The following is a 22,087-nucleotide window of genomic DNA, read 5'->3' as shown; positions in this document are numbered from 1 at the left end:
GCTTTCCTCCCAACAGGGCACCCTAACATGGGCGGACCCATGCAAAGGATGAATCCTCCACGAGGGATGGGCCCCATGGGTCCTGGTCCACAGGTAAACTTCAGCGGAGCGTTTCTTCTTCCGTCCAGAGCCAAATAGCATCTTATGGCTCTGAAAATGCCAAACACCATCTGAACAACCTCTGGGGGCTAAAAGGGCTGGGAGTTTTCCCCCCTGTCCCCCATTAGTGTTAATGCATTTTACATTAGTCTTGCATCTGGAAATCCCTCCTTTTAACATTAGTGAGGTCTTCAAAGCTGCACATCCTCATTAAGGATATTGCAAACCCCCTCTTGCTCTTCAGTCAAAGGGGATGCCACTTAGCACCAAGCCTGTAGTAGCGTTTGAGTGCATTATGCAATGTGCCTGGGAAATACTTATGACCTTAACAGCAGGAAAGGGAAAGGATGCTTACATTAAAAATAAATAAAAAAATAAAAATGGTCAGATACCTTTAGCAGGGAAATAATTCTTTCCTCTGCTCCTTTCTCCTTCTTCTGCCCGGTTCTGCAGACTTCTGGAGCTCTCTTCTATTTTAATCATTTCACCTTTGGATTTTTTTGGAGGGGTGAGAGGAGAAGGTGAGAGGTTGATGTGAAGGAACTCTTCAGTTTAGGAGAAAAGATGGTTTCTGTAGGGAAAATTTCACCTGCAAGTTGATGGGGCCCTTCGGCACCTCCACGCCAGGGCCAGGGTACGCAGAGCAGCGCCTCGCTCGCTGCCCTGTGAGCTGCAGGAAAGATCTGTCGCCTTTTCTCTGTTTCCTCCGGGTCTGTTTCAGGAGCTCTTGCCCTTTCCCGGGCATTCAGCACACTTCAACGCTCCTCTGCTCTAGTAGTTAAGATGCCTGCACTGTTCTTGGTTGTCTGAGTGGGTTTTTTTATGTGTGTGCTCTTGACTTTGGAAAAACAGTATAGCTCCCTCCACTTAATTTCACAGATCTGTAGCCCAAACTAAAACAAAGTTGTGTCTCATGCTGCAGCGATACCAAATCCTGCTTCAGTTACTCGAGGAAGGGAAGGTAGGGAGGGGAGAGCCAGCCCAAGGAGGAGTAAACTCTAAATTAAGCAGATCTAGGTTAATATATTCTGTCTTTCTGTTGATTCATTTTAAGAAGTGAATTTGCATGCTACTCTGTTGACTCACTTCTGTTTGTTCCTTCTAAGAGACTTGAAAAACAGATTACCATATTTTGGTTGTAGGTTTATCCTCTCTGCATTGTCGCCTACGTTGAGTTTTCAGCGCTAGGATCAGAGTCTGTCAGAGCCGAATGTGTGTGTTTGAGTTTTGTTTTGTTTTTCCCCTTGAGACTGTTGAGCTAAAAACGAGTATTGCGTAAAAGAGAGTTGTGTCATTTCTTTTTAATGTGAGCCCGAGAAGGGAGGAGAGCCCAGATTGTAGATGCACGTCCGTCACCACGGGCCGGGCATCGAACGGATCCATCGTTGCGGGGGGAAGACCCACAAGCAGCGTTTCACGGACGAGCCAACCATCCGACAGCGCTGCTCTGCGCTGGGATGGCCGGGGATGCGCGACCTGGTACTGCACTTGCGGTGCTCCCTCATGCTGGATTATAAAAAAAATGGCATTTGTTGCAGTGGTCCCAGCCAAGAAAAGTGTGCCGGGAAGGTTCTGGATGCTCTCTGCGGTTTGGCTGAAGGCGGCTGCTCGCTTCCAACTTGAAAAGATTGCCATGAAACTTGGAAGCGGCAGCGCTGCGCCGAGTGCTGTGTGGGAAGATGGCAGGTCTGGGAGACGAGAAGAGTTGTGAAATTTTCAGAGCTTTATTTTTTACTCTGCTATTCCCTGTGTACGTACATTAGAGAGAGCTTTTTAAAAATGTAGTCTTCCCTTTGAGAAGTACAACTGCGTAAACGGATGCATTGGCTTACCAATCTGGTGCTGGCGGGGTGCTGTCTTTCTGAAGCGATCCAGAAACGAGCGCTCAGAGCAGAGCGTTCATGTGTGCAAGAAATGATCAAAAATATTGAACCAAAATCATCAGCCTATAGCACCCTGCATGCCCAGTGTCTCCCAGCTACCTTAAAAAAAATAGCTTTGCATCAGGACCTTCCCAAATATTACCTAAAAGTTATTCCAAATGACAGCGCAGTATCCAACCAGGCCATCCCGGTATCCTGACAACAACCATCTGTTATCTGCTGACTATTAATCCCATCTTACAAACTGCCACCGCCGTTTTTTCCCTTTCATAGTCATAGTTTTAACTCTGCGTGCAGAGGCCTTGGTTAGTGATGCCAGGATTAGATTTGTCGGTGCCTCTATTAAAAGGTTTTACAACTTTATGGTTTTCATCCGCGTCTTGCCGGAGCCCGGCATCCAGGTCGCTCGGCACAGCTGCAGTTCTCTCCCCACCCTTCTTGAACATCTTTCAGATGGCTTCGTTTCGTTCCTTTCAGCTCCAATTAAAAAGGCTGAGTTTTTTTTTAACATGGGGTTTGATGCTGCTATTCAGTCTAAATGGCTGGAATTTTGATCAATTAAGGACGTGCTAGTAATTTATCTGGGGAAAGCTTTTCCTGCCTCCTCTAAACAAACTTAGAGATGCCCTCAACAGAGCAGCGCGCTTCTGTGCGCGCATAAACCCAGGAAACAGTCAGCGGCGCTCCAGGATGTGCTTAAAGTTCAGGTTTGCGCCCTCTGGGGAGCTGTGATCTATGAAGTGCCCCACGATCCCCCTCTCCTGCCCTAGCCATTTTTCCCTAAATGATGAAAATACTGCTAAAAAAGATGCAGCACAGGTGGCAAGGTGGGCTGGCTCACCCCAGGGAGCAGGGCGTTGGGCTGAGTTGGCATCAGTGGAGGAGCCGCTTCCCCGGTCGGAAACCTTCAAACTGGGCAGTCAGTGAGTCCTATGCCTTCTTCCCATCCCAAGACCCTCCTCCTCCTCCTCCTCCTCTTCCTCGTGCCCTTTCCAGAGCTGAGGGGCGATGCTCGGGCTGCCCACAGGCACTGCAGCACGTGGCTTCCTCCTGAGCCGGCGTCCTGGGCGGCCGTTTGGGAAGGGGCCTGCTCAGCGCAGGCGCGCGGAGGTCTCGCTCTCCGACCAGCGGGCGGCAGGGAGCCCGAAATTGTGCCCGCTGCAAGTCGCCCAGAGGGCCGGGAGCCGGTGCGGCGAGGCGGAAATAGAAATCGAGTCGAGCCCAGCATTTGGGGGATTCCTCTTCCCTCCGTGCCTTTGGCTCAGCTTCATAGCAGATCTCTTTGTACGAGATTAGGGACGCTGATCCGCGGCTCCCCGTCCCTGCGGGCGGCTGCGGCAGGGTGCAATAAGCTCGGACAGGAGGAGACTGCGGCGATGGTGCGTTTACAGCATCTCCGTGGCCTGCCTGCCCTCGCCCCGCTCCCCGCGTGCTGGCGCTGGAGCAGGACCAGCCTGCGCGGGGTCCGGAGCGTCTCAGCCGGCCTGCGCGGCTCCGGGGCCGCACGCCATTTGGGGAGGAGTTAAACAGAGAGCTCTGTAGCAACGTGAAAACAAACCTTGCTTTTTTTACACTGCTCCAGACGTAATCCTAGGAGAACAGGATGCTCTTCTGACTGGGGGAAGCTCCTATGAGTGTTTGTGCTGTTGGCATCCTTTTCCTTCCTCGTTTCGCTGCCGCAGTAATCTTCCAAGCAGCAGCTTCTTTTCTCTTTCCGTCCCCGTTTTCTCCTGAAAAAACAAGCGGATCCCTCTCATACCCTGGGGCGCTGAACAGATTTGTGTTGTGGAGTCGAGGGGGGTGGTTTTCCCCCCCCGCTGCCGTGGCAGTTTTGGTGCGCAGCTGGCTGGGCGCGCGCTCCCTCCGCCCGCGCCTCCCGTGGCTGCAGCCGGCGGCTGGGCTGCCCCCGCGCCGCGTTGCGCCCTTACGGCACAGCCTGGCTTCCCTCCGCGTCCGGCTGCCTGCAGCTATGTCTTGCAGTCAGTCATCGAGAAGATAACCACTGCCCTGGTGGGTTTTTTGGATTTTTTTTTTTTTTTACATTTGCTGATTGCTTGTATGTTCATCATCATCTTTTTTTTTTTTTTTAATTAGAGTTCATTTTCACAAACTAACCCTCTTGTTTTTGTTTGTTTGTTTTTTTCCCTTCTCTTTTCTTCTCCGGTTTCCCTTCTCGTTATGGTAGACTGATCCTTGGTTATCATTGCAGAACTATGGCAGCGGAATGAGACCTCCACCCAACTCTTTAGGCCCTGGCATGCCTGGAATTAACATGTAAGGCAAATCCGTGGTACTTTTCCCTGTTAATATTTGCCCGTGGCCTCTTGCTTTACGTGGCTTTGGGAACTGCCTTGCTGTTTGCTGTCTCTGCGTGCCAGGGAGGGGGGTGAATGGGTGTGAGGGATATAAGCAGAACATTTTTCTGTTTAATTATAACTCCAGGGGTCCAGGAGCTGGCAGACCATGGCCGAACCCCAGCAGTGCTAACTCAGTAAGTATCCGTCTGTCTTTGCGTTCGGGCAGGAGCAGGGCTGGTCAGCGACCGTCCCGGAGCGTTGGGCGGCCAGCGTGGGTCTCAGCGGACCTCTCTGCGGGCTGTCTCCAGGTGCTGCCTGGCAGCGCAGCCCCGGGACCAGGAGAGCAGGGTTGAAACGGGCTGGAGGGTGGACGCGTGCCAAAGGAAACGTGCACCGCCCTCTCTAACAGACAGAGCTTCCTTACCTGGGCGTGTCGTTAAATGAGTCCAGCTAACGAGAGGATTTTCATTTTCTTTCTCTTTTAATTTAGTCATTGCCTCTACATCTAAAACGTCAACGCCATATTCTGATCTGCTGCTCTGCTGCTCTCCCGGGTTTGGGATGCGGGGAGGGTTTGATGATTTGCAGTGCTTGGCCAAAAAGAGCAGCCTAGCTTTGGGGAAGGAAGGAGACAGCATCTTCCTGCAGCCACCTGCTCGTGGAGCGGCTGTAGACGTGTGATGGGCTCCAAAACACACTTGATCTTCCTCTGGTACTGTTCAGTTTTTCTGCTTTTGCAGCCTCTTCCTAGCAGGAGCTTGGGGGAGCAGATGAAGCGGATCATCTCGGGAGTTTAGGAGGCCTCAGTTGGGCACGGTTGCCGTTCAGCCTAATTTGAGCCTTGGCTGGACCACATGGGCCACAGGCAGTGTTAGCTGCGTAGCTGGTCTTGCTTTTTGACTAAACCCGCCTGTCTCTTATCTGTGTCTAGATCCCATACTCTTCTTCATCGCCTGGTACATATGTGGTAAGTCCTTAAGCTTAAATTGGCTGTCTTGCAGTGAGGTTAAAGAGCGATGTTACGGCTCAGTGACTATTCCCTTGTTCACACGTACGCGGGGGTGCGAAGCCGTGCCTCTGTCCTGGGGCCAGGGCGGGTTCGGGTGGCCTCAGGTCTAGCCTGGGGGGAAGAGGTGCGAAAACTGAAGAGATTCAAAAAATTCTCTGAAATGCCACGTGTGTACTCGGCATCCTCCCTTGCCAGTGTGGCAGCAAAACCAAAAGGCTTTACAGAAGCGCTGCCTGCAAATTATTTCCCTCCTGCACGCTCGCATCCCCCCAAACACCTCCTCGTTTAAAGAAAGGAGGGGGGGAAAAAATCCTGGTTTGTCTCGAGGCTTAAACAAAGAATTGCACTCGGCTCTGCGAGTGCATCGGAGGCTTTAGCGGGAGATTAATGCTTGGCTGACTACCAAGGTGAGACATGGTTGCTGACAGCAGCAGGATCTCGCTGACCTACTGCGGCGCGCGGCACGGCAGCGGGGTGATGGGCGTTTCGTCTCTCCGCAGGGTCCCCCTGGCGGCGGCGGCCCCCCGGGAACACCCATCATGCCCAGTCCCGCAGGTACGACCCCCGAGGCGCCCGCGGGCAGCAGGAGGAGAGCCTCGCCGCCGCCAGCCCCCGCGCCGCCGGGCTGCACCGCGCTCGCCTATTGTTCGCCCCGGCCTTTGTGTTCCCCTCCCCTGGCGGAGTTCGGAGGAGGTGGAAAACGAAGCGCCGGGCTGGCGGAGGCGCTCGGGGAAGGGCTCGCGCTCCTGCCCCGGGCCGCGGGGCTCTGCCGCGCGTCGTCTCGCCGCGGCGCTCTGGCGAGCCGGCCTCGCTTACGTGCGCGGCCAGAAAATGCGCAACCCCCTCCGCCTGCCTTCTGGCCAAACCTCCTTCTCCGAGGACATATTTATGTCGCTGTTTGCCTTTGTGCTGGGGAGGGGACGGGGAGCGGGAGGGGGTTGGGGCTGGATTGTTTGGGGGCTGACGGGAAACCAAATCTCTTTGCTGTGAAAAATGAAACATTTCAAGCCGGGCTTTCCAGGAAGCGGCAGAAACGCAGCGTGTTTGCTCCGAGCAGCCCCCTTCCCCCTAACCCTCAGCGCTGTCTCCTGTGCTTAAAAAACCAGCCCCGTGGGGCTGCAGCCGGGGGGCCGGGGCCGGTTTCGGGGGGCCGAGGGAAGGGCAGGCGCCGGGGCCGGCGGGGGGCCACAGCTGCAGGGGTGGAGCTAGGCCGCGAGAGCGCGGCTCCCTCCTTCCGCTCCTGCATTTTCCTGAGAGCCCTGACCTACATTTCAGGCCGGGCTCTCGTAAAACAACCCGCACGGGCGGCTTGGCGGGCGCTGCCCCGCTCTGCCGCCGGGCCCCCCGCGCCGCGCCGGCCTCTCTGCCCGGCCGCGGCCGCTGGGCGTCCGTCCCCGCGCCCAGGCGCTCGCCCCTTCGTCCCCCAGCCCTCCGCTTTCATCCCGCTCCTCTCTCTGTTTCTCCTTTCGAACGCCGCGGCGGGAAGGTCGCTGGGGAAGGTTTCGAGGTGTTCAGCGAATTGTCTTTCCGCGCCTCCCCTGACAAGCAGGCCCCGCAGTTGCCTGTTAGAAGTTGAATTATTTTTCACAGTTGAATTTCTGTGATTAAAAACTTTGTGAATCTTCATTAAATACAAATTAGCCAGAAAATGGTGGTACTTAAAGGGAATTTTAGGTGATAAAATACAAAAGAATGAGTTCAAGTGGCATGAGTTTGTTTTAATTAAGAAATGAATTAATCACCCGACTTACTGGGCTTCACTGTTCCACAGATTCAACAAATTCAAGTGACAACATCTACACAATGATTAATCCAGTACCGCCTGCAGGCAGTCGATCGAATGTAAGTCTGCTTTCTAATAATTTACATATCAGATACCATAACAAATCATAATTAACTTCATCAGTTGAGAGTAAAGCAGTTTAATTGATTTCAGCCATTTGTTACAAAATAGAAATAAAACAAACCATCAAAAAGTGATTAACTCTTGAGCGACTTTGTTAATTTTTTATGCTTATTAAGAGAGTGGCATTCCTGCTGCTCTGGTCAAGACCGTGTCAGCTGCGCACCCAGCAAGCAGCAACGTTTTCAGGGACGCGGGCAACTTCAGGCTTGATCCTCTTCAGATGCCGGGCCCAGAGAGCCCTTTGCGCTGCTGCGGCATCTGTGCTTCCCTGCGCCCTTACGGCCAGATTTCCTCGCCGACCGCTTAGGGCTGCGAGCCCCAAGAGATGTCCTTGGAGGGCTAGCGGGTCACGGGGGTGGCTGACGGCGAGCCCAGCACGGCTCCCACCTCCGTACGTGGCTGCGCTACGGCTCAGCTGCCCAGAGGGCGGGGGTAAAACAAGCAACAAAAATGGAAACTGCCCCCCGAAAAAGTCCTGAGGGAGCTTGGCTTTCCGGAGGAGGACGAAACAGATGAGCAAAGAGCAGGCAGACACGTAAGGGGTCTGGAAGTGGGACGTGGAGCTCCTCTTAACCTCGTCTGAATTTGCTGGTGCGCTCTTGCGGCGATGCCAGCCCCGTCAGCCGGGGTGCGAGACAGACAGCCGTGGGCATCGCTCGTGGGAGAGATTGACACCAGCACCCTTGTAAAGCTGTGATCCTTTAAAACTTCAGTCTAGGCTATGTGCTGGTGTACATCACCAGTGGGAATGTGGTGGCTGTGTTTTAAAATCCATTTTGAAATCTGTTTCAAGTTTTTCATCCCTATGAAAACACTCATCTTCCTAGCTACAGGCTCTACTGCTTTGACTGAATGGGGGTTGTCTTAAATGTGTTTCGAAAGTTACTCTGCAGAAAAATCCTGGCCACATCCTGCCAGGCGCTGGGGCTTTTTGCGATTCTAGGAACAGGGGTGTAAGTCGATGGAGGCAAAAATGCTTCACCGTTTCTCGGCGCAGTCGAGGCTGCGCTGTGCCGGGTGCTCCCAGGAGCTCACCCTATCCTAGAGGTTTTAGGAGCCGTGGGGGGGGGCATCCCTCCTCTCGCCCTGCTCCTGACAGGCTGAAGGGTGCAGAGGGGACGGGCAGAGAGCGGCCGAGGTCTGGGGCGTTACCTTTCGGGTCACTTCTGGTTTGTTGCCTTTCCCTTCCGCAGTTCCCGATGGGACCCGGCTCTGACGGCCCGATGGGCGGCATGGGTGGAATGGAGCCTCATCACATGAACGGATCGTTAGGTGAGCGCCCGCGCGGCGATACCGCGGCCCAGAGAGCCGAACCGTGGCGTAGCTCACGGCGACGTTCAGACCCGCTGGCGCCCCCCACGCCACATCCCTGTCACCCACGCAGACCTGCCGGACCAGAGACTCGCGTCTCGTCGCGTGGCGGGGAGCGCTGGGTGCCGGCTGGCTGGGGGGACGCTCCACTCGCTCTAGCGATGTCTGAAACGCAGGCAGCGGGCGCCTTCCCCGAGGGCGGCGCCGCTGAGATCTGGCTTGTGCGTGGTGGTGGCTGACGGAAGGGCCGGGGTTCCTGTGCCTACCCCTGTTTCGGAGTGGCCCCCAGTTCAGATTCGTGTTCAAAACAGCGCCTTTGGCTGAAAACTGAAAAGAGGAGGGAGAAGGGGGCAAGCGGGAGCAAGGGCCATTGCTGCATGTTCAGTGAGGTTTCTTTCCTTTTGTTCCCCCCCCCGCAGGGTCAGGAGACATAGATGGACTTCCAAAAGTAAGTGCGCTCGTGGGCAGCTGGAGGACGTGTGTGTAATTCCTCCCCCCCTTTTCTCATAACGCCTCGGCAGCGGGATGGCTATGTGCAGTACGGGAGCGGGTTGCACGTCGGGGACGGGACCGGGGGAGCTGGGAGCACGGCCGGGCTGGCTCGCGGCACGGCTGGCGCTGCCGGGACGCGCTCACGGCCTTCCCCTCTTGTCTCCCCCAGAATTCTCCAAACAACATAAGTGGCATTAGCAATCCCCCGGGCACTCCAAGAGACGACGGGGAGCTGGGAGGCAACTTTCTCCATTCCTTCCAAAATGACAATGTGAGTGTCCTGCCCCCGCAGGCGTCCCTGGGGCCGGGGCAGGTGCCCCTGGCCACTGATGGTGTGGCTGTTGGCTGCTCAGCCCGAGGCTATGAGCTGGGAACCCTGGCTCCTTAGACCTCGGGTTTTGACCTGGGCTTTGCTATTTGTAAGCTGCTCCAGGAGAAAAAGTGGGGGAGGAAGAAATGTGCTGGGTGTCTCGAGAAGCGGGTGTGGGTAGGCGCAAGCTGACGTTCTCGCCAGGATGACAACACGTGGGTGTAATGAACGAGCGGAGAGAAGGAAGCAGGAGAAGATCCCACGGGATGGAGACTAGCTGGGACAAGTACCGTAGATCTGCACCTCCTCCACTCTCTCCCTGCCATGGGAGCCGCTTCAGTTCCTCCAAAATAATTTGATTTTGAGCTAGTGGCCACCCCCTCCCGCTTTACAGCGGCCAGTGCAGGTGTAGCCAGCTGTGCTTGCCTCGGGTCTGGATCCAGTGTCTGAGATCTGCAGTCTCGTAGTCATGCTGATTTAAGGCACTATGTATGGATGCAGAAGTCTCTCCTGTTCTTACTGTATTAGCATTATATACATGCATGCATTTTAATTATTTTTTTTTAAATTGCTTCTTACCCCATACTGTTTTGGTTATTTTCTCCCTAGAAAGACAAGATACCGAGCAGATTACGTTCTGATAAATTAGAGTCTCTAGCATATTCTCTCTTTCTGATTTATTAGATCCAATTATGTTGCTTTATAGTTTTCATAAGCCCAAGTCTCACTTTTATATCCCCCCTTTTCCCCAGCCAGAGTAGCGCTTAGTATTTTGGTCTGGTCGGCCTGATTTCTCACCCTGGCTTTGTCTCTCTTTCAGTATTCCCCCAGCATGACGATGAGTGTGTGATTTCCCTCCCCCTCCTCCTCTCCAGGATAAAGAGAGTCAGCTGCCGTTTGGAGGATCTCAAAGAATTATGCAAGAAGAAGCTAGGTGTATTGGCAGGGAGACGTGTGGCGGGGGCCAAAACCCCAGGTTTAGTTTCATGCAATAAAAAGGCTGAACTTTTTATTCCATAAAACATGAAGGACAAAACTTAAAATATTTCAAGACATGACAAGATCCTTCTTTGTGCAGAAGGGTTTATATATGTACATGACACTTCTTTTTGGAAACAAATGGAAGCCTCTAGCACTCAACTCCAATCTCTTTGCTTTGTTCTTTTAAATAAAAACAAAAACAGAACCCTGTTGTATGTTTGTGCCGTGCGACACCAGGAAGCTAGTCTAGATATGAAATCTCATGTTGTCTCTGTTGTAGTCATTTTTTAAATAAACTGGACAGTTTACAATGGTGGTTTTCGTTCAGAAGGCCTGTTTTTTTGGTTTTGTTTTTTCTTCCTTTTTTTTTGTTTTGTTCGTTTGCAGCACAACGCTTCCTCCTCCAGTAACAAGATCTGCTTGTGGAAGAGACTCCACCACCTCGTTACAAACTTGTTAATGCAGGTGACCCCTTATAGGATCACATCCTCGAATTAATTGTGATCTTACTATCTGTGACTGTGGCATGCACTGTGTTAGTCTTTCCCCCCCTCTCAGAATACAAGAAGAATTCGCTCTCCCTCCCTTCCTGAGAGTCCTTGAGCTGGTTCACTACCAAAAAAAAAAAAAATTGGTTTAAACCCACCGAAGGAAAGGAGAAAGAAAGGGTTAATCTGACCTGGGACTTTGAAACCGTGATCTCCAGCTAACTTTGGTTTTTGGTTTGGTTTGGTTTGGTTTGGTTTGGTTTTTTTTTTAAAAGATGTACTCTTGTCAGGGTTTCACTTATCTCTGATTTGGAACTGGATGGAGATATTTTTTAAGTAATTATTGTTGTTCAAATGTATCCTTGCTATTCTGTAGGCTCGCTCTGTAATACAAAATAAAAATAATCAAAAGTTAAAAATGACCTTCCTTCTCCTGAGAGAGGTGACTACAGAAAAGGAACAGGCAAGCCGTGTAAAGTGACACTCGCCGGAGTTTTGGGATCTCTGTACATTACACTACCCCTGTAGTTGGTCTTTGTTTTTCTAAATCTCCATTTCTGCTCCATGTATATCATATTATGTAAAATATTATCTCCCTGGATTGACCCTTGTGCGGATTATTGAAAGCATTGTATCTTGTTTCAGTGTTTTTTCTTACCTTGTAGTCTGGTTCTAAAATAAGAGAGGGGAAAAAAGTAATTATTATACATTGTAGTTTGTGTACGATATTTGTTGATAATGTTTTATTAAAGGGATGTCTTTTTTCCGCACCCCTTCATTGAAATGTTTTTGGGAACATTTGGCTTGTTTTTATTATTCTGACTGCAAGACATGAGATGACAAACTTTTTTTAGTGTGTAATATGAATTTTTTTAAATGTTTGCCTTCTTTTTCCTAGGCATTTTAATTGTGCTTTACCTGTAGAAAGTTGCTGGGCAGGGAGGGAGGGTGGGATGGGGGGTCTGAGGGTGTCAGTCTCATAGTTACAGTCAGGTTAATATTTTAAAAGTAATGATAAGAAATAACCGAATGAAGATTTGTTGCATTGCAAATATGCCCATGGGCTCCAGAAGGGGTCAACTTTTTTCTTTTTCTGCCTTCCATCTTGTTCTTTTTTTTTTTTTTTCTCCATTTTTGTTCTGATGTGAGGAAATGAAAGGACCGGTTTTAATGTATTTTAAAATGAATAGCTAAATTATTGTCTTCATTGGTATGGGACGGTTTTTTTGAATGAAACGGTTCTCCCCCTTTCCCCCCCATGCTGTAATAAATATCAACATAAACCTTTGATTTCAGCTCTCTGCAGTTTGTTGCCGGCGTTTGCCGTGAGAGACGGGTGTACGCTTTTTGCTGCCGTGTTTATCGAGAGCAGAGGCGCCGGGGGGGGGGTGCACGTCCCCTCCTCTCCCCCTCGCGCGCGGGCACCCAACTTGGGCGAGTCGCCGAATTAAGGGGTGTGAGGCGGTTTCCGGCCCAAATCTGTGCACTTTGCACCCGCGGCACGAGCGGGGGCAGCTCCGGGGAGCGAGCGGGTGTCGCGGGGAGCCCGGGACGGGCAGGGCCCGGCCGGTCCCCCCCCTTGGAGGCGGGATGGGACCGGCACGAGCTCGCCGCGGTGGATGGGACTCGGTTCGCGACGCGGCCCGTCCGCGGGAACCCGATCTTCCGCCCGAGCTTCGCCCGGATCGCTGCGGGGTTTGGTGTAACAGTGCTCTCGTGGCGTTTTGCGAAGGACTGAGAAGAAAATTCGTAGTGGTAAATTTAAATGGTCAAATTCAATCTGGTAACGGATTCAGTTGGCTGAGAAATACTTTCAGCGCGGGAAAAGCGTCGTTCTTCCCTGCATCGCGCGCCGGCCGTACAGCTGGGCAAGGGCGACCCTTAGAGCAGAGCAGAGCGCCAGCCTGCGGGCTGCCGGCGGGCCCGGGCCGGGCAGCTCAGCACACCTACCGCTGTAAGGGCGATTCGGGCGCTCTCTTCCCCCGATGGAGCCCGGAGGCGAGCCGACACTGAGCATCGCGTCCCACGCAGCGGGTTAATCCGTGAGCCGACCAGGCAAATGGGAGCAGGGAAGGCGCGGGAGAGGCGCTGGCCTTTGCTACTGCCTATCGCTGGAGTCTGGCACCGGCGCCATAAGGTAAAAGGAGGGGAAGAGAGGCAAGTGTTACCTTTCAATATATAGAGGCACTAATAGGCTTGAAACGTGGTCTTCTGATGTCCTTGTTGGGACGGGGCTGGCTACAGCTCAGATTTGATGCGTGCGTCATTGGAAGAGCAAACGCCAACCTCTGAAACGTTTACTTGTGCTACAGCTAGATGCCCTGAGACTCAGGCCCCCCCCAAGCAACTGTCCTGCCCTTGTGTAGTAAGAGCGAGCAGGTCTTGCCTTAAAGCAGCCTTGCAAAGTTGTTTGAGTGGCTCTTTCCTTCTGCAGGGAAACAAGCTGCTCTCAGGTTTTGCTGAGCTGACTGCTGGGCTGGAGCGTTTCAGCACAGCATTGCAGCGCTTTGGAAAATATTTGGACTTCGTAGTTCTTTAGATGGTGGTTTCAAATGCCGGTACCTGGAAAAACTCCTGTCCGAAACTCATTCTCTGTGCTTAACTAGTTCAGACAAGATAAGGGTGGCTTGAATTTTACACCTTCTTTTCCTCCTTGTGGAAAAGGGCAAATCTGGGCTGGGCGCTTGCCGTGCTGTGCGCTGTCCCGGAGCGCCGCAGCGTGCGGGGCTGCGCGTCGGGGCGAGGAGCACGCCAGCCCGCTGGCAGCACCGGGCAGCCGGTTTCTGCTGCAAGCTGCGAAGCGAGAAAAGTTCAGTCACTCGCTGGCACCCTCTGAGCTCAAGTTTGAGCCCATCCTCGTGCTCTACCCTGTTTGAATTAAGGTTTGCACCTGCCTCCACGGCCAAGAGCCTGCGTTGCCGGCCAGGGGCTTGCCTGCGCTGGGCGAGAGCAGCAGCCGAGGGGCGGGAGGGAGAACAGCGCTGGGGCGCCCGGCACGGCGCGCGGGCCTCCTGCCCGCAGCGGGCTGCCGGCCTCCCCGCCGCCAGCTCTCGCCCCGCCGACGCGCCCGAGCAGAACAGCCGCCAGCGCGCCTGCTCGCTGTGCTTTCACTGCGCGGCGCAGCGAAACCCTTTCCAGCGGTTCTTACTGGGTCACAGGCTAATTTTATTAAACGCAGCGACGAGAAACTGCCAAGGTCCCTCCTCTAAAAGTCTCCTGAGCCCAACCTAGGGATAACCGTCTCCCACGTTGCTTTTCATTCAATTAAACGCGGGAGGAGGAGGGGAACGACCAGGGGTTCCGGTTTGAGCCCGGCGCGCTCCCGCTGACGCTATTAGCGCAGCCCGCAGCGTTGGCTCCCGTGCCAGGAGCGCGCTGTGGGAGCAGCAGCTCTCCCCTCGCACGGCGTAAGGGCTTCAGCGCGCAAAGCGTTTGCCGCGGACCTGTTGAAACAGTCCGAACAGGAGCTCGGTGAGCGGCAGCAGCCTGGAAAGCCTGTCACCAGCGCTGCCGGGGTCCCCGGGGCACAGCCTTAGCCTCGCCGCTGCGGCGCGGCAACGGCAGGAGGAGGTGTTTGTCTCTGTTCGCAACAGAGGGAAACAAGGGAGAGCGGGAGCGCGTCGCGAATGCCCTGCTGGCAGCCAGGCACCTCCAGGTCTTCATCGCAGGCTCCCGACCTCCTGTTCGCGCATGTTCTGCTTCCCTTGGCTGCCGTTCATTAAAAGTTAATGTCGGGCCCCTGGTCTGTGCTGAGGTAATGCCGTTCATCTGCTGACAAGTCTTTATAACTTATTGATGCCAACCCAGCTGCGCCTCTGTGACCCATTGTCCTTCTCTCGCTCCCATCTCCCTGAGCTAGCCTCATCCCAGCAGGTCGCGAAGGAGGACGGAGCAGGGGAACTTTACCACGTGCTTGGAAAGACTAGAGTAACGCCCACGCGCGCGCAGCCGTCTGCTCTGCCGGGGCTGCCTCGTTCCCAGAACGCATAGCTAGCGCCGCCCCGCACAACGGACCAACGTCCACGTCCATCCTGGGGGCCAAGCTGGGAGCCCCGCTCTGCCCACCTCGAGTTCCCCTTTTGCACTTCAGAGGTGCCTAACCAGGACAAAGATCAACTGCTTGTTCGCGTCTCACATGTTGTAACACGTGAGAACCACTTCTGTGACCGCTGCAGGCAAGGCCGGCCGTGCCCTGAGCCAGGGCCACAGTCTCACATGCTTCCACGCAGCCCTCGTCTCAAGCGGCCTCCCGAGGCTTCCTGTAACCAAAGCCAGCGGTTGAAGTGACCTTGTTCCCCTGCTGACTGTCCAATGCTCCATTTTTCCTGCCATCTTTCCAAGGTGCCTGCTTGCTCTCCCCTCATCCAAGCTTCTCTGGGCTCTGGCTTTGTGTCTGCTCAGTCTTGGAGAAGCAGGACTCACTTCCTCCCATTCTACTGCCTGTCCTAACAGCACTTTCTTGGTGGAGAGGGAAAAACATCTAAAGGGATTTTGGCTCCCGTCCATGCAGACCATCCCTGCAGATTCCTGCATCTACTAGAAGCACGTGAGGTGTTTCATTTCTGGCAGCGCAGACTCTCAAGCAGTGAGAGTCTTTCTTAGTGAGGCGAGGCCCTGAGCACGTGAAACTGGGCTGCTCAGGAACGTGAACATGGCTGTGACTGCTGAACATCGCTGCTCCGCAGGGCTGCCTCCCTAACAGGGGTAACGACCCACAGCAGAAAGGGCAAGGGGACACACACAGGCTCTGGGGGCTGCTGCCTAGACCTGTTCAGTGGGGTCTGTGTGACGTAGTTGGGCTGTTGGCTCTCTGCTTTGAAAGAACTACCTACCGAACAGCCTCAACAAAACACAAGCAACCTACTAAACCTGTAAGATATACTCCTAAATAACTAGGTGCAGATTACAGATTTAAACAGATGAGCTGAATGGTGCAGGCAGAATTAACAGAATCTTGATTGATTCAACACTTAATAGATTATTTCTCTTTCCTCGAGCACTTTCTCCTGACTACTGAGTGATTGTTTAAATTTAATTTACAGAAGATGCATCCCGATGTATTGGGTGCAATTGTTGACTACTGAAAATCCCGTTTCTGAAAGCAGCAGGGTAGAGCTGTTTGAGGGCTTCTGAGACTAGAACACACAGCCGAGTTGTTTATTCAGACGGTCAGATAAGATCACAGCACGGACCCGTCTCCAACACAAGACACTAAAATGACAAAAACGTCTTGGAAATAGTCTCTTCTCTACCTTAAAAGAGCACAGGCTGTCCCATTCCTTCCCACGTGCTGAAGGGCACCACTGCAGAACTGCCAAACATTCCACCTTTGGCTGGAGCTAGTTTACCCCGTTTACAAAAAACACACTAATCCCCCGTCTTAAAAGGAACATGCTACCTGCTCAGTGAACTCTGTACAGCAGGAGGATATTCTTCCTTTGCTGTGTAGTGGCAAATACCAGCTACTAGGCACCAAAGTTTCGTGCCACATGCTACACCACTTTGCCAAAACGTACAGGTCTCTTCTCCAGCACTGGGGCACAGAGCTGTGGTCCTAGAGATCCAAAAAAGCGCTCTCACTGATTAAGCACTTTGGGAACTAAGAGCACAGGCCAGCATGACTTCACGAAGCAGCTAGAAAAGTAAAACCAAGCAAAACCCAGGCAGAATGACAAAGGTGTATGCCTCAGACTCCCCTCTTTAAGCTTGATAGGCATCTTCCATATACAACAGAGGAACTGAAAGCAAACTCACAAAGTAGGTTTGAGTGTAGCTCTGCACAGAGCCCACGGTGAGCAGAACCTGAGCAGAGGAGTAACAAATGGTTTGCGTTCCTTCTAGGCAACAGTGGAAAAGTCCAGAAGGAAGCATTTGATGACTCTCTAACCGGATACAAGATACAAGGTGAGCCCCTAAAATAAAAAAGTTTCTTCATGCACAGTTTGATTAAAAAAAAAAAAAGAATTTACTTTGAATAACAATATATTTTATTTTAGAAAGTAAATTAATCCACCCTTCTTTAGTTATGTGATGCTCTGGCAAAGAGAAGCAGCAGGTACAATTGATGGAAGATTTTCTTTTGAGTGGAATTTCACACAGTCCCATGCAAATACAGTGCCAGAAACTTCTTGAACGTGTCTGGCTGAAAGCCATATATTCCAGTGGGCTTCTGCAGAGAAAAAGACTTGGACGCTCAGTTTGCAGAGAAGTGATTAACGTAGACAAAGAATGATTTTAAATATGCTTGAATGAGACTTCAAACATGGTCGCCTCCAAATCGTGCTTGCCCTCCCCAGATGGAAGGGTCTGCGGGCAGGTGCTTCCACCGGTATGAACCTTAAACTGCATAAGCCCCTTGCCCGTCAAACCGCGAAGCCTCCCACGGTAACCAGGGCTGACAGTACTACGCTCTGTTTACTTTACAGTGAAGCTGACAGTTGCATGTAAGCACTTCCTTCATCAGAGCCCAAGTTGATTTTAAACAAGCATATTATGAGATGGTAGATTACAGATGGGGACATCTTTATGTAGGAGTTTATATTAAGCTTGGCACGTAGCTTGTACGCTAAGCAGTACATCCGCAGTACAAATACTCCCTGTCAGTAACACCTGCTTAAGACTCCCCAGCAAGAACCACTGCCGGCGTCAGCTCCCTCCGACCGGTTTAGAACCCGAACTGCAGCTCTACCCCAGCTCCCCAACCTCCAGCACAGCTAAAAGGGCAAGATTTCCCACCACCACCAAATTGGTCTTTTCGTTCCTGTTTGCTTACCGTAACAACCCTCTTCTTGACTTCCGGAACACACTGGGCTTTTTCATACAGTTGCTGATCCGAGTCAATCCAGACTAGATTTTTAATGCCATCGCTAGAGACAAAGTCTGTTGTATTTAACTGGAACACCATGAACTGGAAAAGCTGGCCATCCGTGCCAACGCTCTGCACCACTACGGGCTGCTCCAAAACCTTGGGATCGCTCTAGGAAAGAATGCGGTGGGGGGAGCGTTTGAAAAGCCAGTTACCACAGAAATTGTGCAAGTAGTTGCTGATTCTGCATCTTCTACTTGGTTCAAATCCAAGATTTTAATAAGCGTATTGTTACCTTGCCCAGAAAATTACTCTAGTCAAACAAGTTTTGAATGTAGATTTTGTATTTTAATTAAAATTCCTCCTTCAACCAGCAGTGAAGTATCAATTTAAATACCGAGATGTGGGATGGGTTAGAGTTTTCCGTTAAACCTACCCCCTGGTTCCTACCTATTAGTAATCTAACACGTTATATCATGAACACGTTCACTGCTGAAAGAGGGTTTTCTGAATCAGGATACATCACTCACCATACATACCTGAAGGTTAGTGTTAGCTCTCTGGACTGGGAAGTCACTATATAGTAAAGCCAACAGTGCAGATATGAAAACTACTGTATCCTGCCATGGCAAGGGAATTTCACAACTTTATCCACTAGCTGCAACACTAGAGAAAGAACAAGAGCTTAGCAAGTCAGCAGCAGCCTCAAATACATACCCCGTACAGCATCTTAGCCTTTGCCAGTGCATTGCCAAAAGCAAACATCATCATTTTAGCCCGAAGCTGTTCTGGTCTGAACCTGTTAGGACGAATGTTGGCCGACTCCAGGAAGTACAGGGTGTGAGGATGAGGGTATGGATAACCATCTCTAAAACCTAAATGGCAGATAACCATGTCAGAAACAGCTCAGTAAGAGACTACACAGCAGCCAAATTTTCTCCTGTATCTTCAGGAACTGTTTAAGCAATTTGCCTGAATCTAAGTTTTTTCTCCACAGCACTGCTTATGCCACGATATCCTCACCACCAGCCACAGGAGTGGAGCGCTTGCGCTGCACATCCTGTGCCCAGCTCCTCTGTTACCTCATTCCCATCTACCCCCTCACCCACAGCCATCTGGCAGAAAGGCAAAGACTGCATGTTAACCCGAATGCGTTTAGTCTAACCAAAAATTATTATTCACCTGCTAGACTTACCTGTATCATCGAGCTCTCTGTACACAATCACTTCCTGAAGATCAATTGTAGGAGAGATGGGGTAGAAGGTCTCTAGAGTGTGTTCTTCAGTGGCTACTACCTCGTCCTTGGAGGCTACTGGTGGTATTGGGGCCATAGAATTGAGAAGTATTCCATTCAGGCCGCGGACCTGAAGGAGAAACGATTCTGGGGAGGGAACATGAGGCTGCATTCAAACATCACTGAGGTAAAATTAGCAAAAAACGCGCCCTTCCTTTGGGCAACAGTATTCTAGCAACTCCCTTGTTCTGCAAGGCTCACTTGCTCTCCCCTCGCTCCAAGTTATCCTAAGTAGTAACTCAGCTGTAGCTTCTTCCACATAAAATATCAATACCAGTTGTTGGTGTCATTTCCCTAACTAAGCACCCTTAGACAACTGACAACCTTACAGATTTTGGACACAGACCAGTTAAACAATCGGGTCCACGACATTGGTTCTCTTCTCCCACTACCTCGGTTTTGGTATTCTCTAACACTGTGATACAGTCACCTCAGGGCAAGGATCCTGTCCTAGGATCCACGTGTCCAAGGATCCATGGCTACCTATGCTTACAGCACTATTTAAAACCGAAACAATAATTTGTTCCAAAAATTGCTTCATTTTCTCCAAGTGCTCAGCTTTCACGCTAGTGACTTTGTTACCCCTCTCCTATTAACGAAGAGAGCTAAATGCCCTCCACCACAGCAGCAACTAACCTCTTTCCCATGTAGCTGCTATCCTGTAGTTTCTAGCCAACATTCTTTTAGCCAGAGAAGGGTACTTCACAGTCATTAACCGACATAAATGCAGCAAGTCTTCAAAGAGTACAGGGCTTTAGAACGAGGAAAAAAAAACAGTTACATAAAATAAAAACGTTATCATAATGGGGGACAGATGCTTCTGGGTCATGAACACTATAAAACATTACTGTGTGTAAAATATATAATAGCGTAACATTTCCAAATAGTTAATACAGATTTGAGATTAATATCCAACATATCATTCCTGTTCCAAGTTGGCAGAGGTAATGCTTGCCATTAGTTATTTAAAAAATTGATATCCTGCATCAGCTAGAATTAGATCTCAAATAGAAACACAGACCCATGGGCCAGGAGAAGCTTTCCTGTAAAGTATGTGTTTACATTTGCGCTACTGTCAATATTCAGAACTGTGTGGGTTTGGGGGGTTCTCTTGTTTGCCTTTTTTTTTTTTCCCCTCTCCTCCAAGCTCACAACCCGACACAAAGGCTGTAGCAGTTTTGCACAGTAAGTGAATCTGTCAACAGTACATCAACGTAAGAATTTTCTTCGTAGCGTTAAAACTTCGGTTCTTTTATTGTCTGCTTGATGAAAAGCTCTGCTCAAGCCATAAACGTGCAGCCTAAGGATTTTCTTATGACTGAGAACTTACCAATAGTTTTCTCTGTTGGGAGCAACTTCTGTAGTCTCCCAGAACCGCGCGTGTGAGATTGCATGCTTCACTCTCTCATCTTGATCCTCAAGCTGGTTAGCCGGATCGTCGACGATGCTCAGCACTTTAGGAGGTAAGCCTTGCACTAACTTGGTCTTGGTGAGCCAGAGCGCTTGCCGAACGCCTTGAAGCAAAACCACAAGGGCATTACTGAGGGTCTCGGACTGCCGGCACCGGGCTTAGCGCGCAGTTAGTTAACGAGGCAGGGTGGGGTCTTCGCTGCCTGTTTTTGTGCACTTTGTGAATGGAAACACCGGCTTGAGGTAAGTGCACACAGGGTGCTTAAACATGCCTAGACACCCTGGGGCAGTGCTGAGAGCGGGGCTAGGGGAGACAAAAAAACAGACACAGCAAAGGGGGCCACTGGGCTGAGGGGGGCAAAGGGGGGGCACCAGGCTGGGGGATGGGGAAAGGGGGAGAGCAAGGGGGGCCACCATGCTGAGGGGAGGAAAAGGGGGGGCACCAGGCTGGAGGATGGGGAAAAGGGGGGACAAAGGGGGGAGATCATTGGGCTGAGGAGGGAAGTGGGGGGCCACCAGGCTCAGGGGGGGAAGGGGAGGTCACCGGGCATGGGGGGGAAGGGGGGGGAAACGGGCTCAGGGGGTGGGGAGAAGAAAGGGTGTCACAGGGCTCGGGGGGAAACAGGGGATGTCATCAGGCTCGGGAGGGGAAACAGGGGGTGTCACTGGGCTTGGGGGGGGGAGACAGGGGGTGTCAGCAGGCTCGGGCGGGGGGGAGACAGGGGGTGTCACTGGGCTGGGGGGGGGGGGGAGACAGGGTGTGTCACCGGACTCGGGGGGGGGGGGAGACAGGGGATGTCACCGGGCTCGGGGGGGAGACAGGGGGTGTCACTGGGCTGGGGGGGGGGGGGGGAGACAGGGTGTGTCAGCGGACTCGGGGGGGGGGGAGACAGGGGATGTCACCGGGCTCGGAGGGTGGGGGGAGACAGGGGGTGTCCCTGGACTCGGGGGGGGGGGAGACAGGGGGTGTCACTGGGCTGGGGGGGACGGACGGACAGGGGGTGTCACCGGGCTCGGAGGGGGGGGACAAGGGGTGTCACCGAGCTGGGGGGGGGGACAGGGGGTGTCATCGGGCTCGGGGGGGGGGGGGGGACAGGGGGTGTCACCGGGCTCGGGGGAGGAGAACAGGGGGTGTCACCGGGCTCGGGGGGGGGGGGACAGGGGGTGTCATCGGGCTCGGGGGGGGGGGGGGGACGGACAGGGGGTGTCACCGGGCTCGGGGGGGGGGGGACAGGGGGTGTCCCTGGACTCGGGGGGGGGGGGGAGACAGGGGATGTCACCGGGCTGGGGGGGGGGAGACAGGGGGTGTCACCGGGCTCGGGGGGGGGGATAGGGGGTGCAGGGGGTGTCACCGGGCTCGGGGGGGGAACAGGGGGTGTCACGGGCCGGGGGAGGCGCCGGGGGCCCGGTACCTTCCAGCATGCGGACCCATTGGTGGCAGACGTGGCAGGCGCGCTCCTTGCGGAGCGGCATGTCCTCGTAGCGCGGCCCCGGCGAGTGCCAGGGGTGGCGCCAGCCGCGCTCCCAGGCCGGGAAGCGGGGCCGCGCCAGCCCCGGCACGAAGTGCTGCCGGCCCGCGTACGTGACCGCGTCCAGCTCCACCTGCTCGCGCACCGGCCGCCGCTCCACGGCGCGGGCCAGCACCTCGGGCGGCGGCCCGCGGGTGGTCCAGGGCGTGCGCGGCGGCGGCCCGCGGGGCCGGGCGGCGCCCGAGCGGGTGACGATGCCTCGGGCCCGGCCCGGCAGCGCCGCCGCCGCCGCCATCGCCGCCTCCGCCCGCCGCAGCGCCATGGCCTCAACGC

General features: G+C 53.0%; 2 protein-coding genes across 8 annotated transcripts in view; one reads left to right on the top strand and one right to left on the bottom strand.

Annotated features, from left to right (window-relative positions):
• Positions 1-12,066, top strand: part of SSBP3 (single stranded DNA binding protein 3) — a 104,832-nt gene extending 92,766 nt beyond the window's left edge. For all 7 annotated transcript variants that reach the window (XM_068953221.1, XM_068953217.1, XM_068953219.1 and 4 more), the window contains 10 exons: positions 17-93; positions 4,192-4,256; positions 4,425-4,473; positions 5,211-5,246; positions 5,789-5,843; positions 7,060-7,130; positions 8,388-8,466; positions 8,925-8,953; positions 9,167-9,268; positions 10,128-12,066. In XM_068953221.1, the coding sequence (XP_068809322.1) occupies positions 17-93; positions 4,192-4,256; positions 4,425-4,473; positions 5,211-5,246; positions 5,789-5,843; positions 7,060-7,130; positions 8,388-8,466; positions 8,925-8,953; positions 9,167-9,268; positions 10,128-10,157 (593 nt within the window). In that variant the 3' untranslated portion in view covers positions 10,158-12,066. The remainder of the gene's footprint in view (positions 1-16; positions 94-4,191; positions 4,257-4,424; positions 4,474-5,210; positions 5,247-5,788; positions 5,844-7,059; positions 7,131-8,387; positions 8,467-8,924; positions 8,954-9,166; positions 9,269-10,127) is intronic.
• A 4,674-nt stretch (positions 12,067-16,740) lies between these two features.
• Positions 16,741-22,076, bottom strand: MRPL37 (mitochondrial ribosomal protein L37). Its single transcript, XM_068952589.1, has 7 exons — positions 21,698-22,076; positions 20,206-20,389; positions 19,512-19,627; positions 18,777-18,962; positions 18,299-18,456; positions 17,549-17,752; positions 16,741-16,945 (listed from the first exon to the last, which is right to left on the bottom strand). Exons 1-7 carry the CDS (start codon positions 22,074-22,076, stop codon positions 16,868-16,870), a joined length of 1,305 nt encoding a protein of 434 aa, XP_068808690.1. The 3' UTR covers positions 16,741-16,867.
• Between the last annotated feature and the right edge of the window lie 11 nt (positions 22,077-22,087).

This window comes from Struthio camelus, chromosome 8 (assembly GCF_040807025.1).
Source record: "Struthio camelus isolate bStrCam1 chromosome 8, bStrCam1.hap1, whole genome shotgun sequence".
Lineage (NCBI taxonomy): Eukaryota > Metazoa > Chordata > Aves > Struthioniformes > Struthionidae > Struthio > Struthio camelus.
Note: the sequence above shows the minus strand (reverse complement) of the source record. Positions and strands in the feature narration are given on the sequence as shown.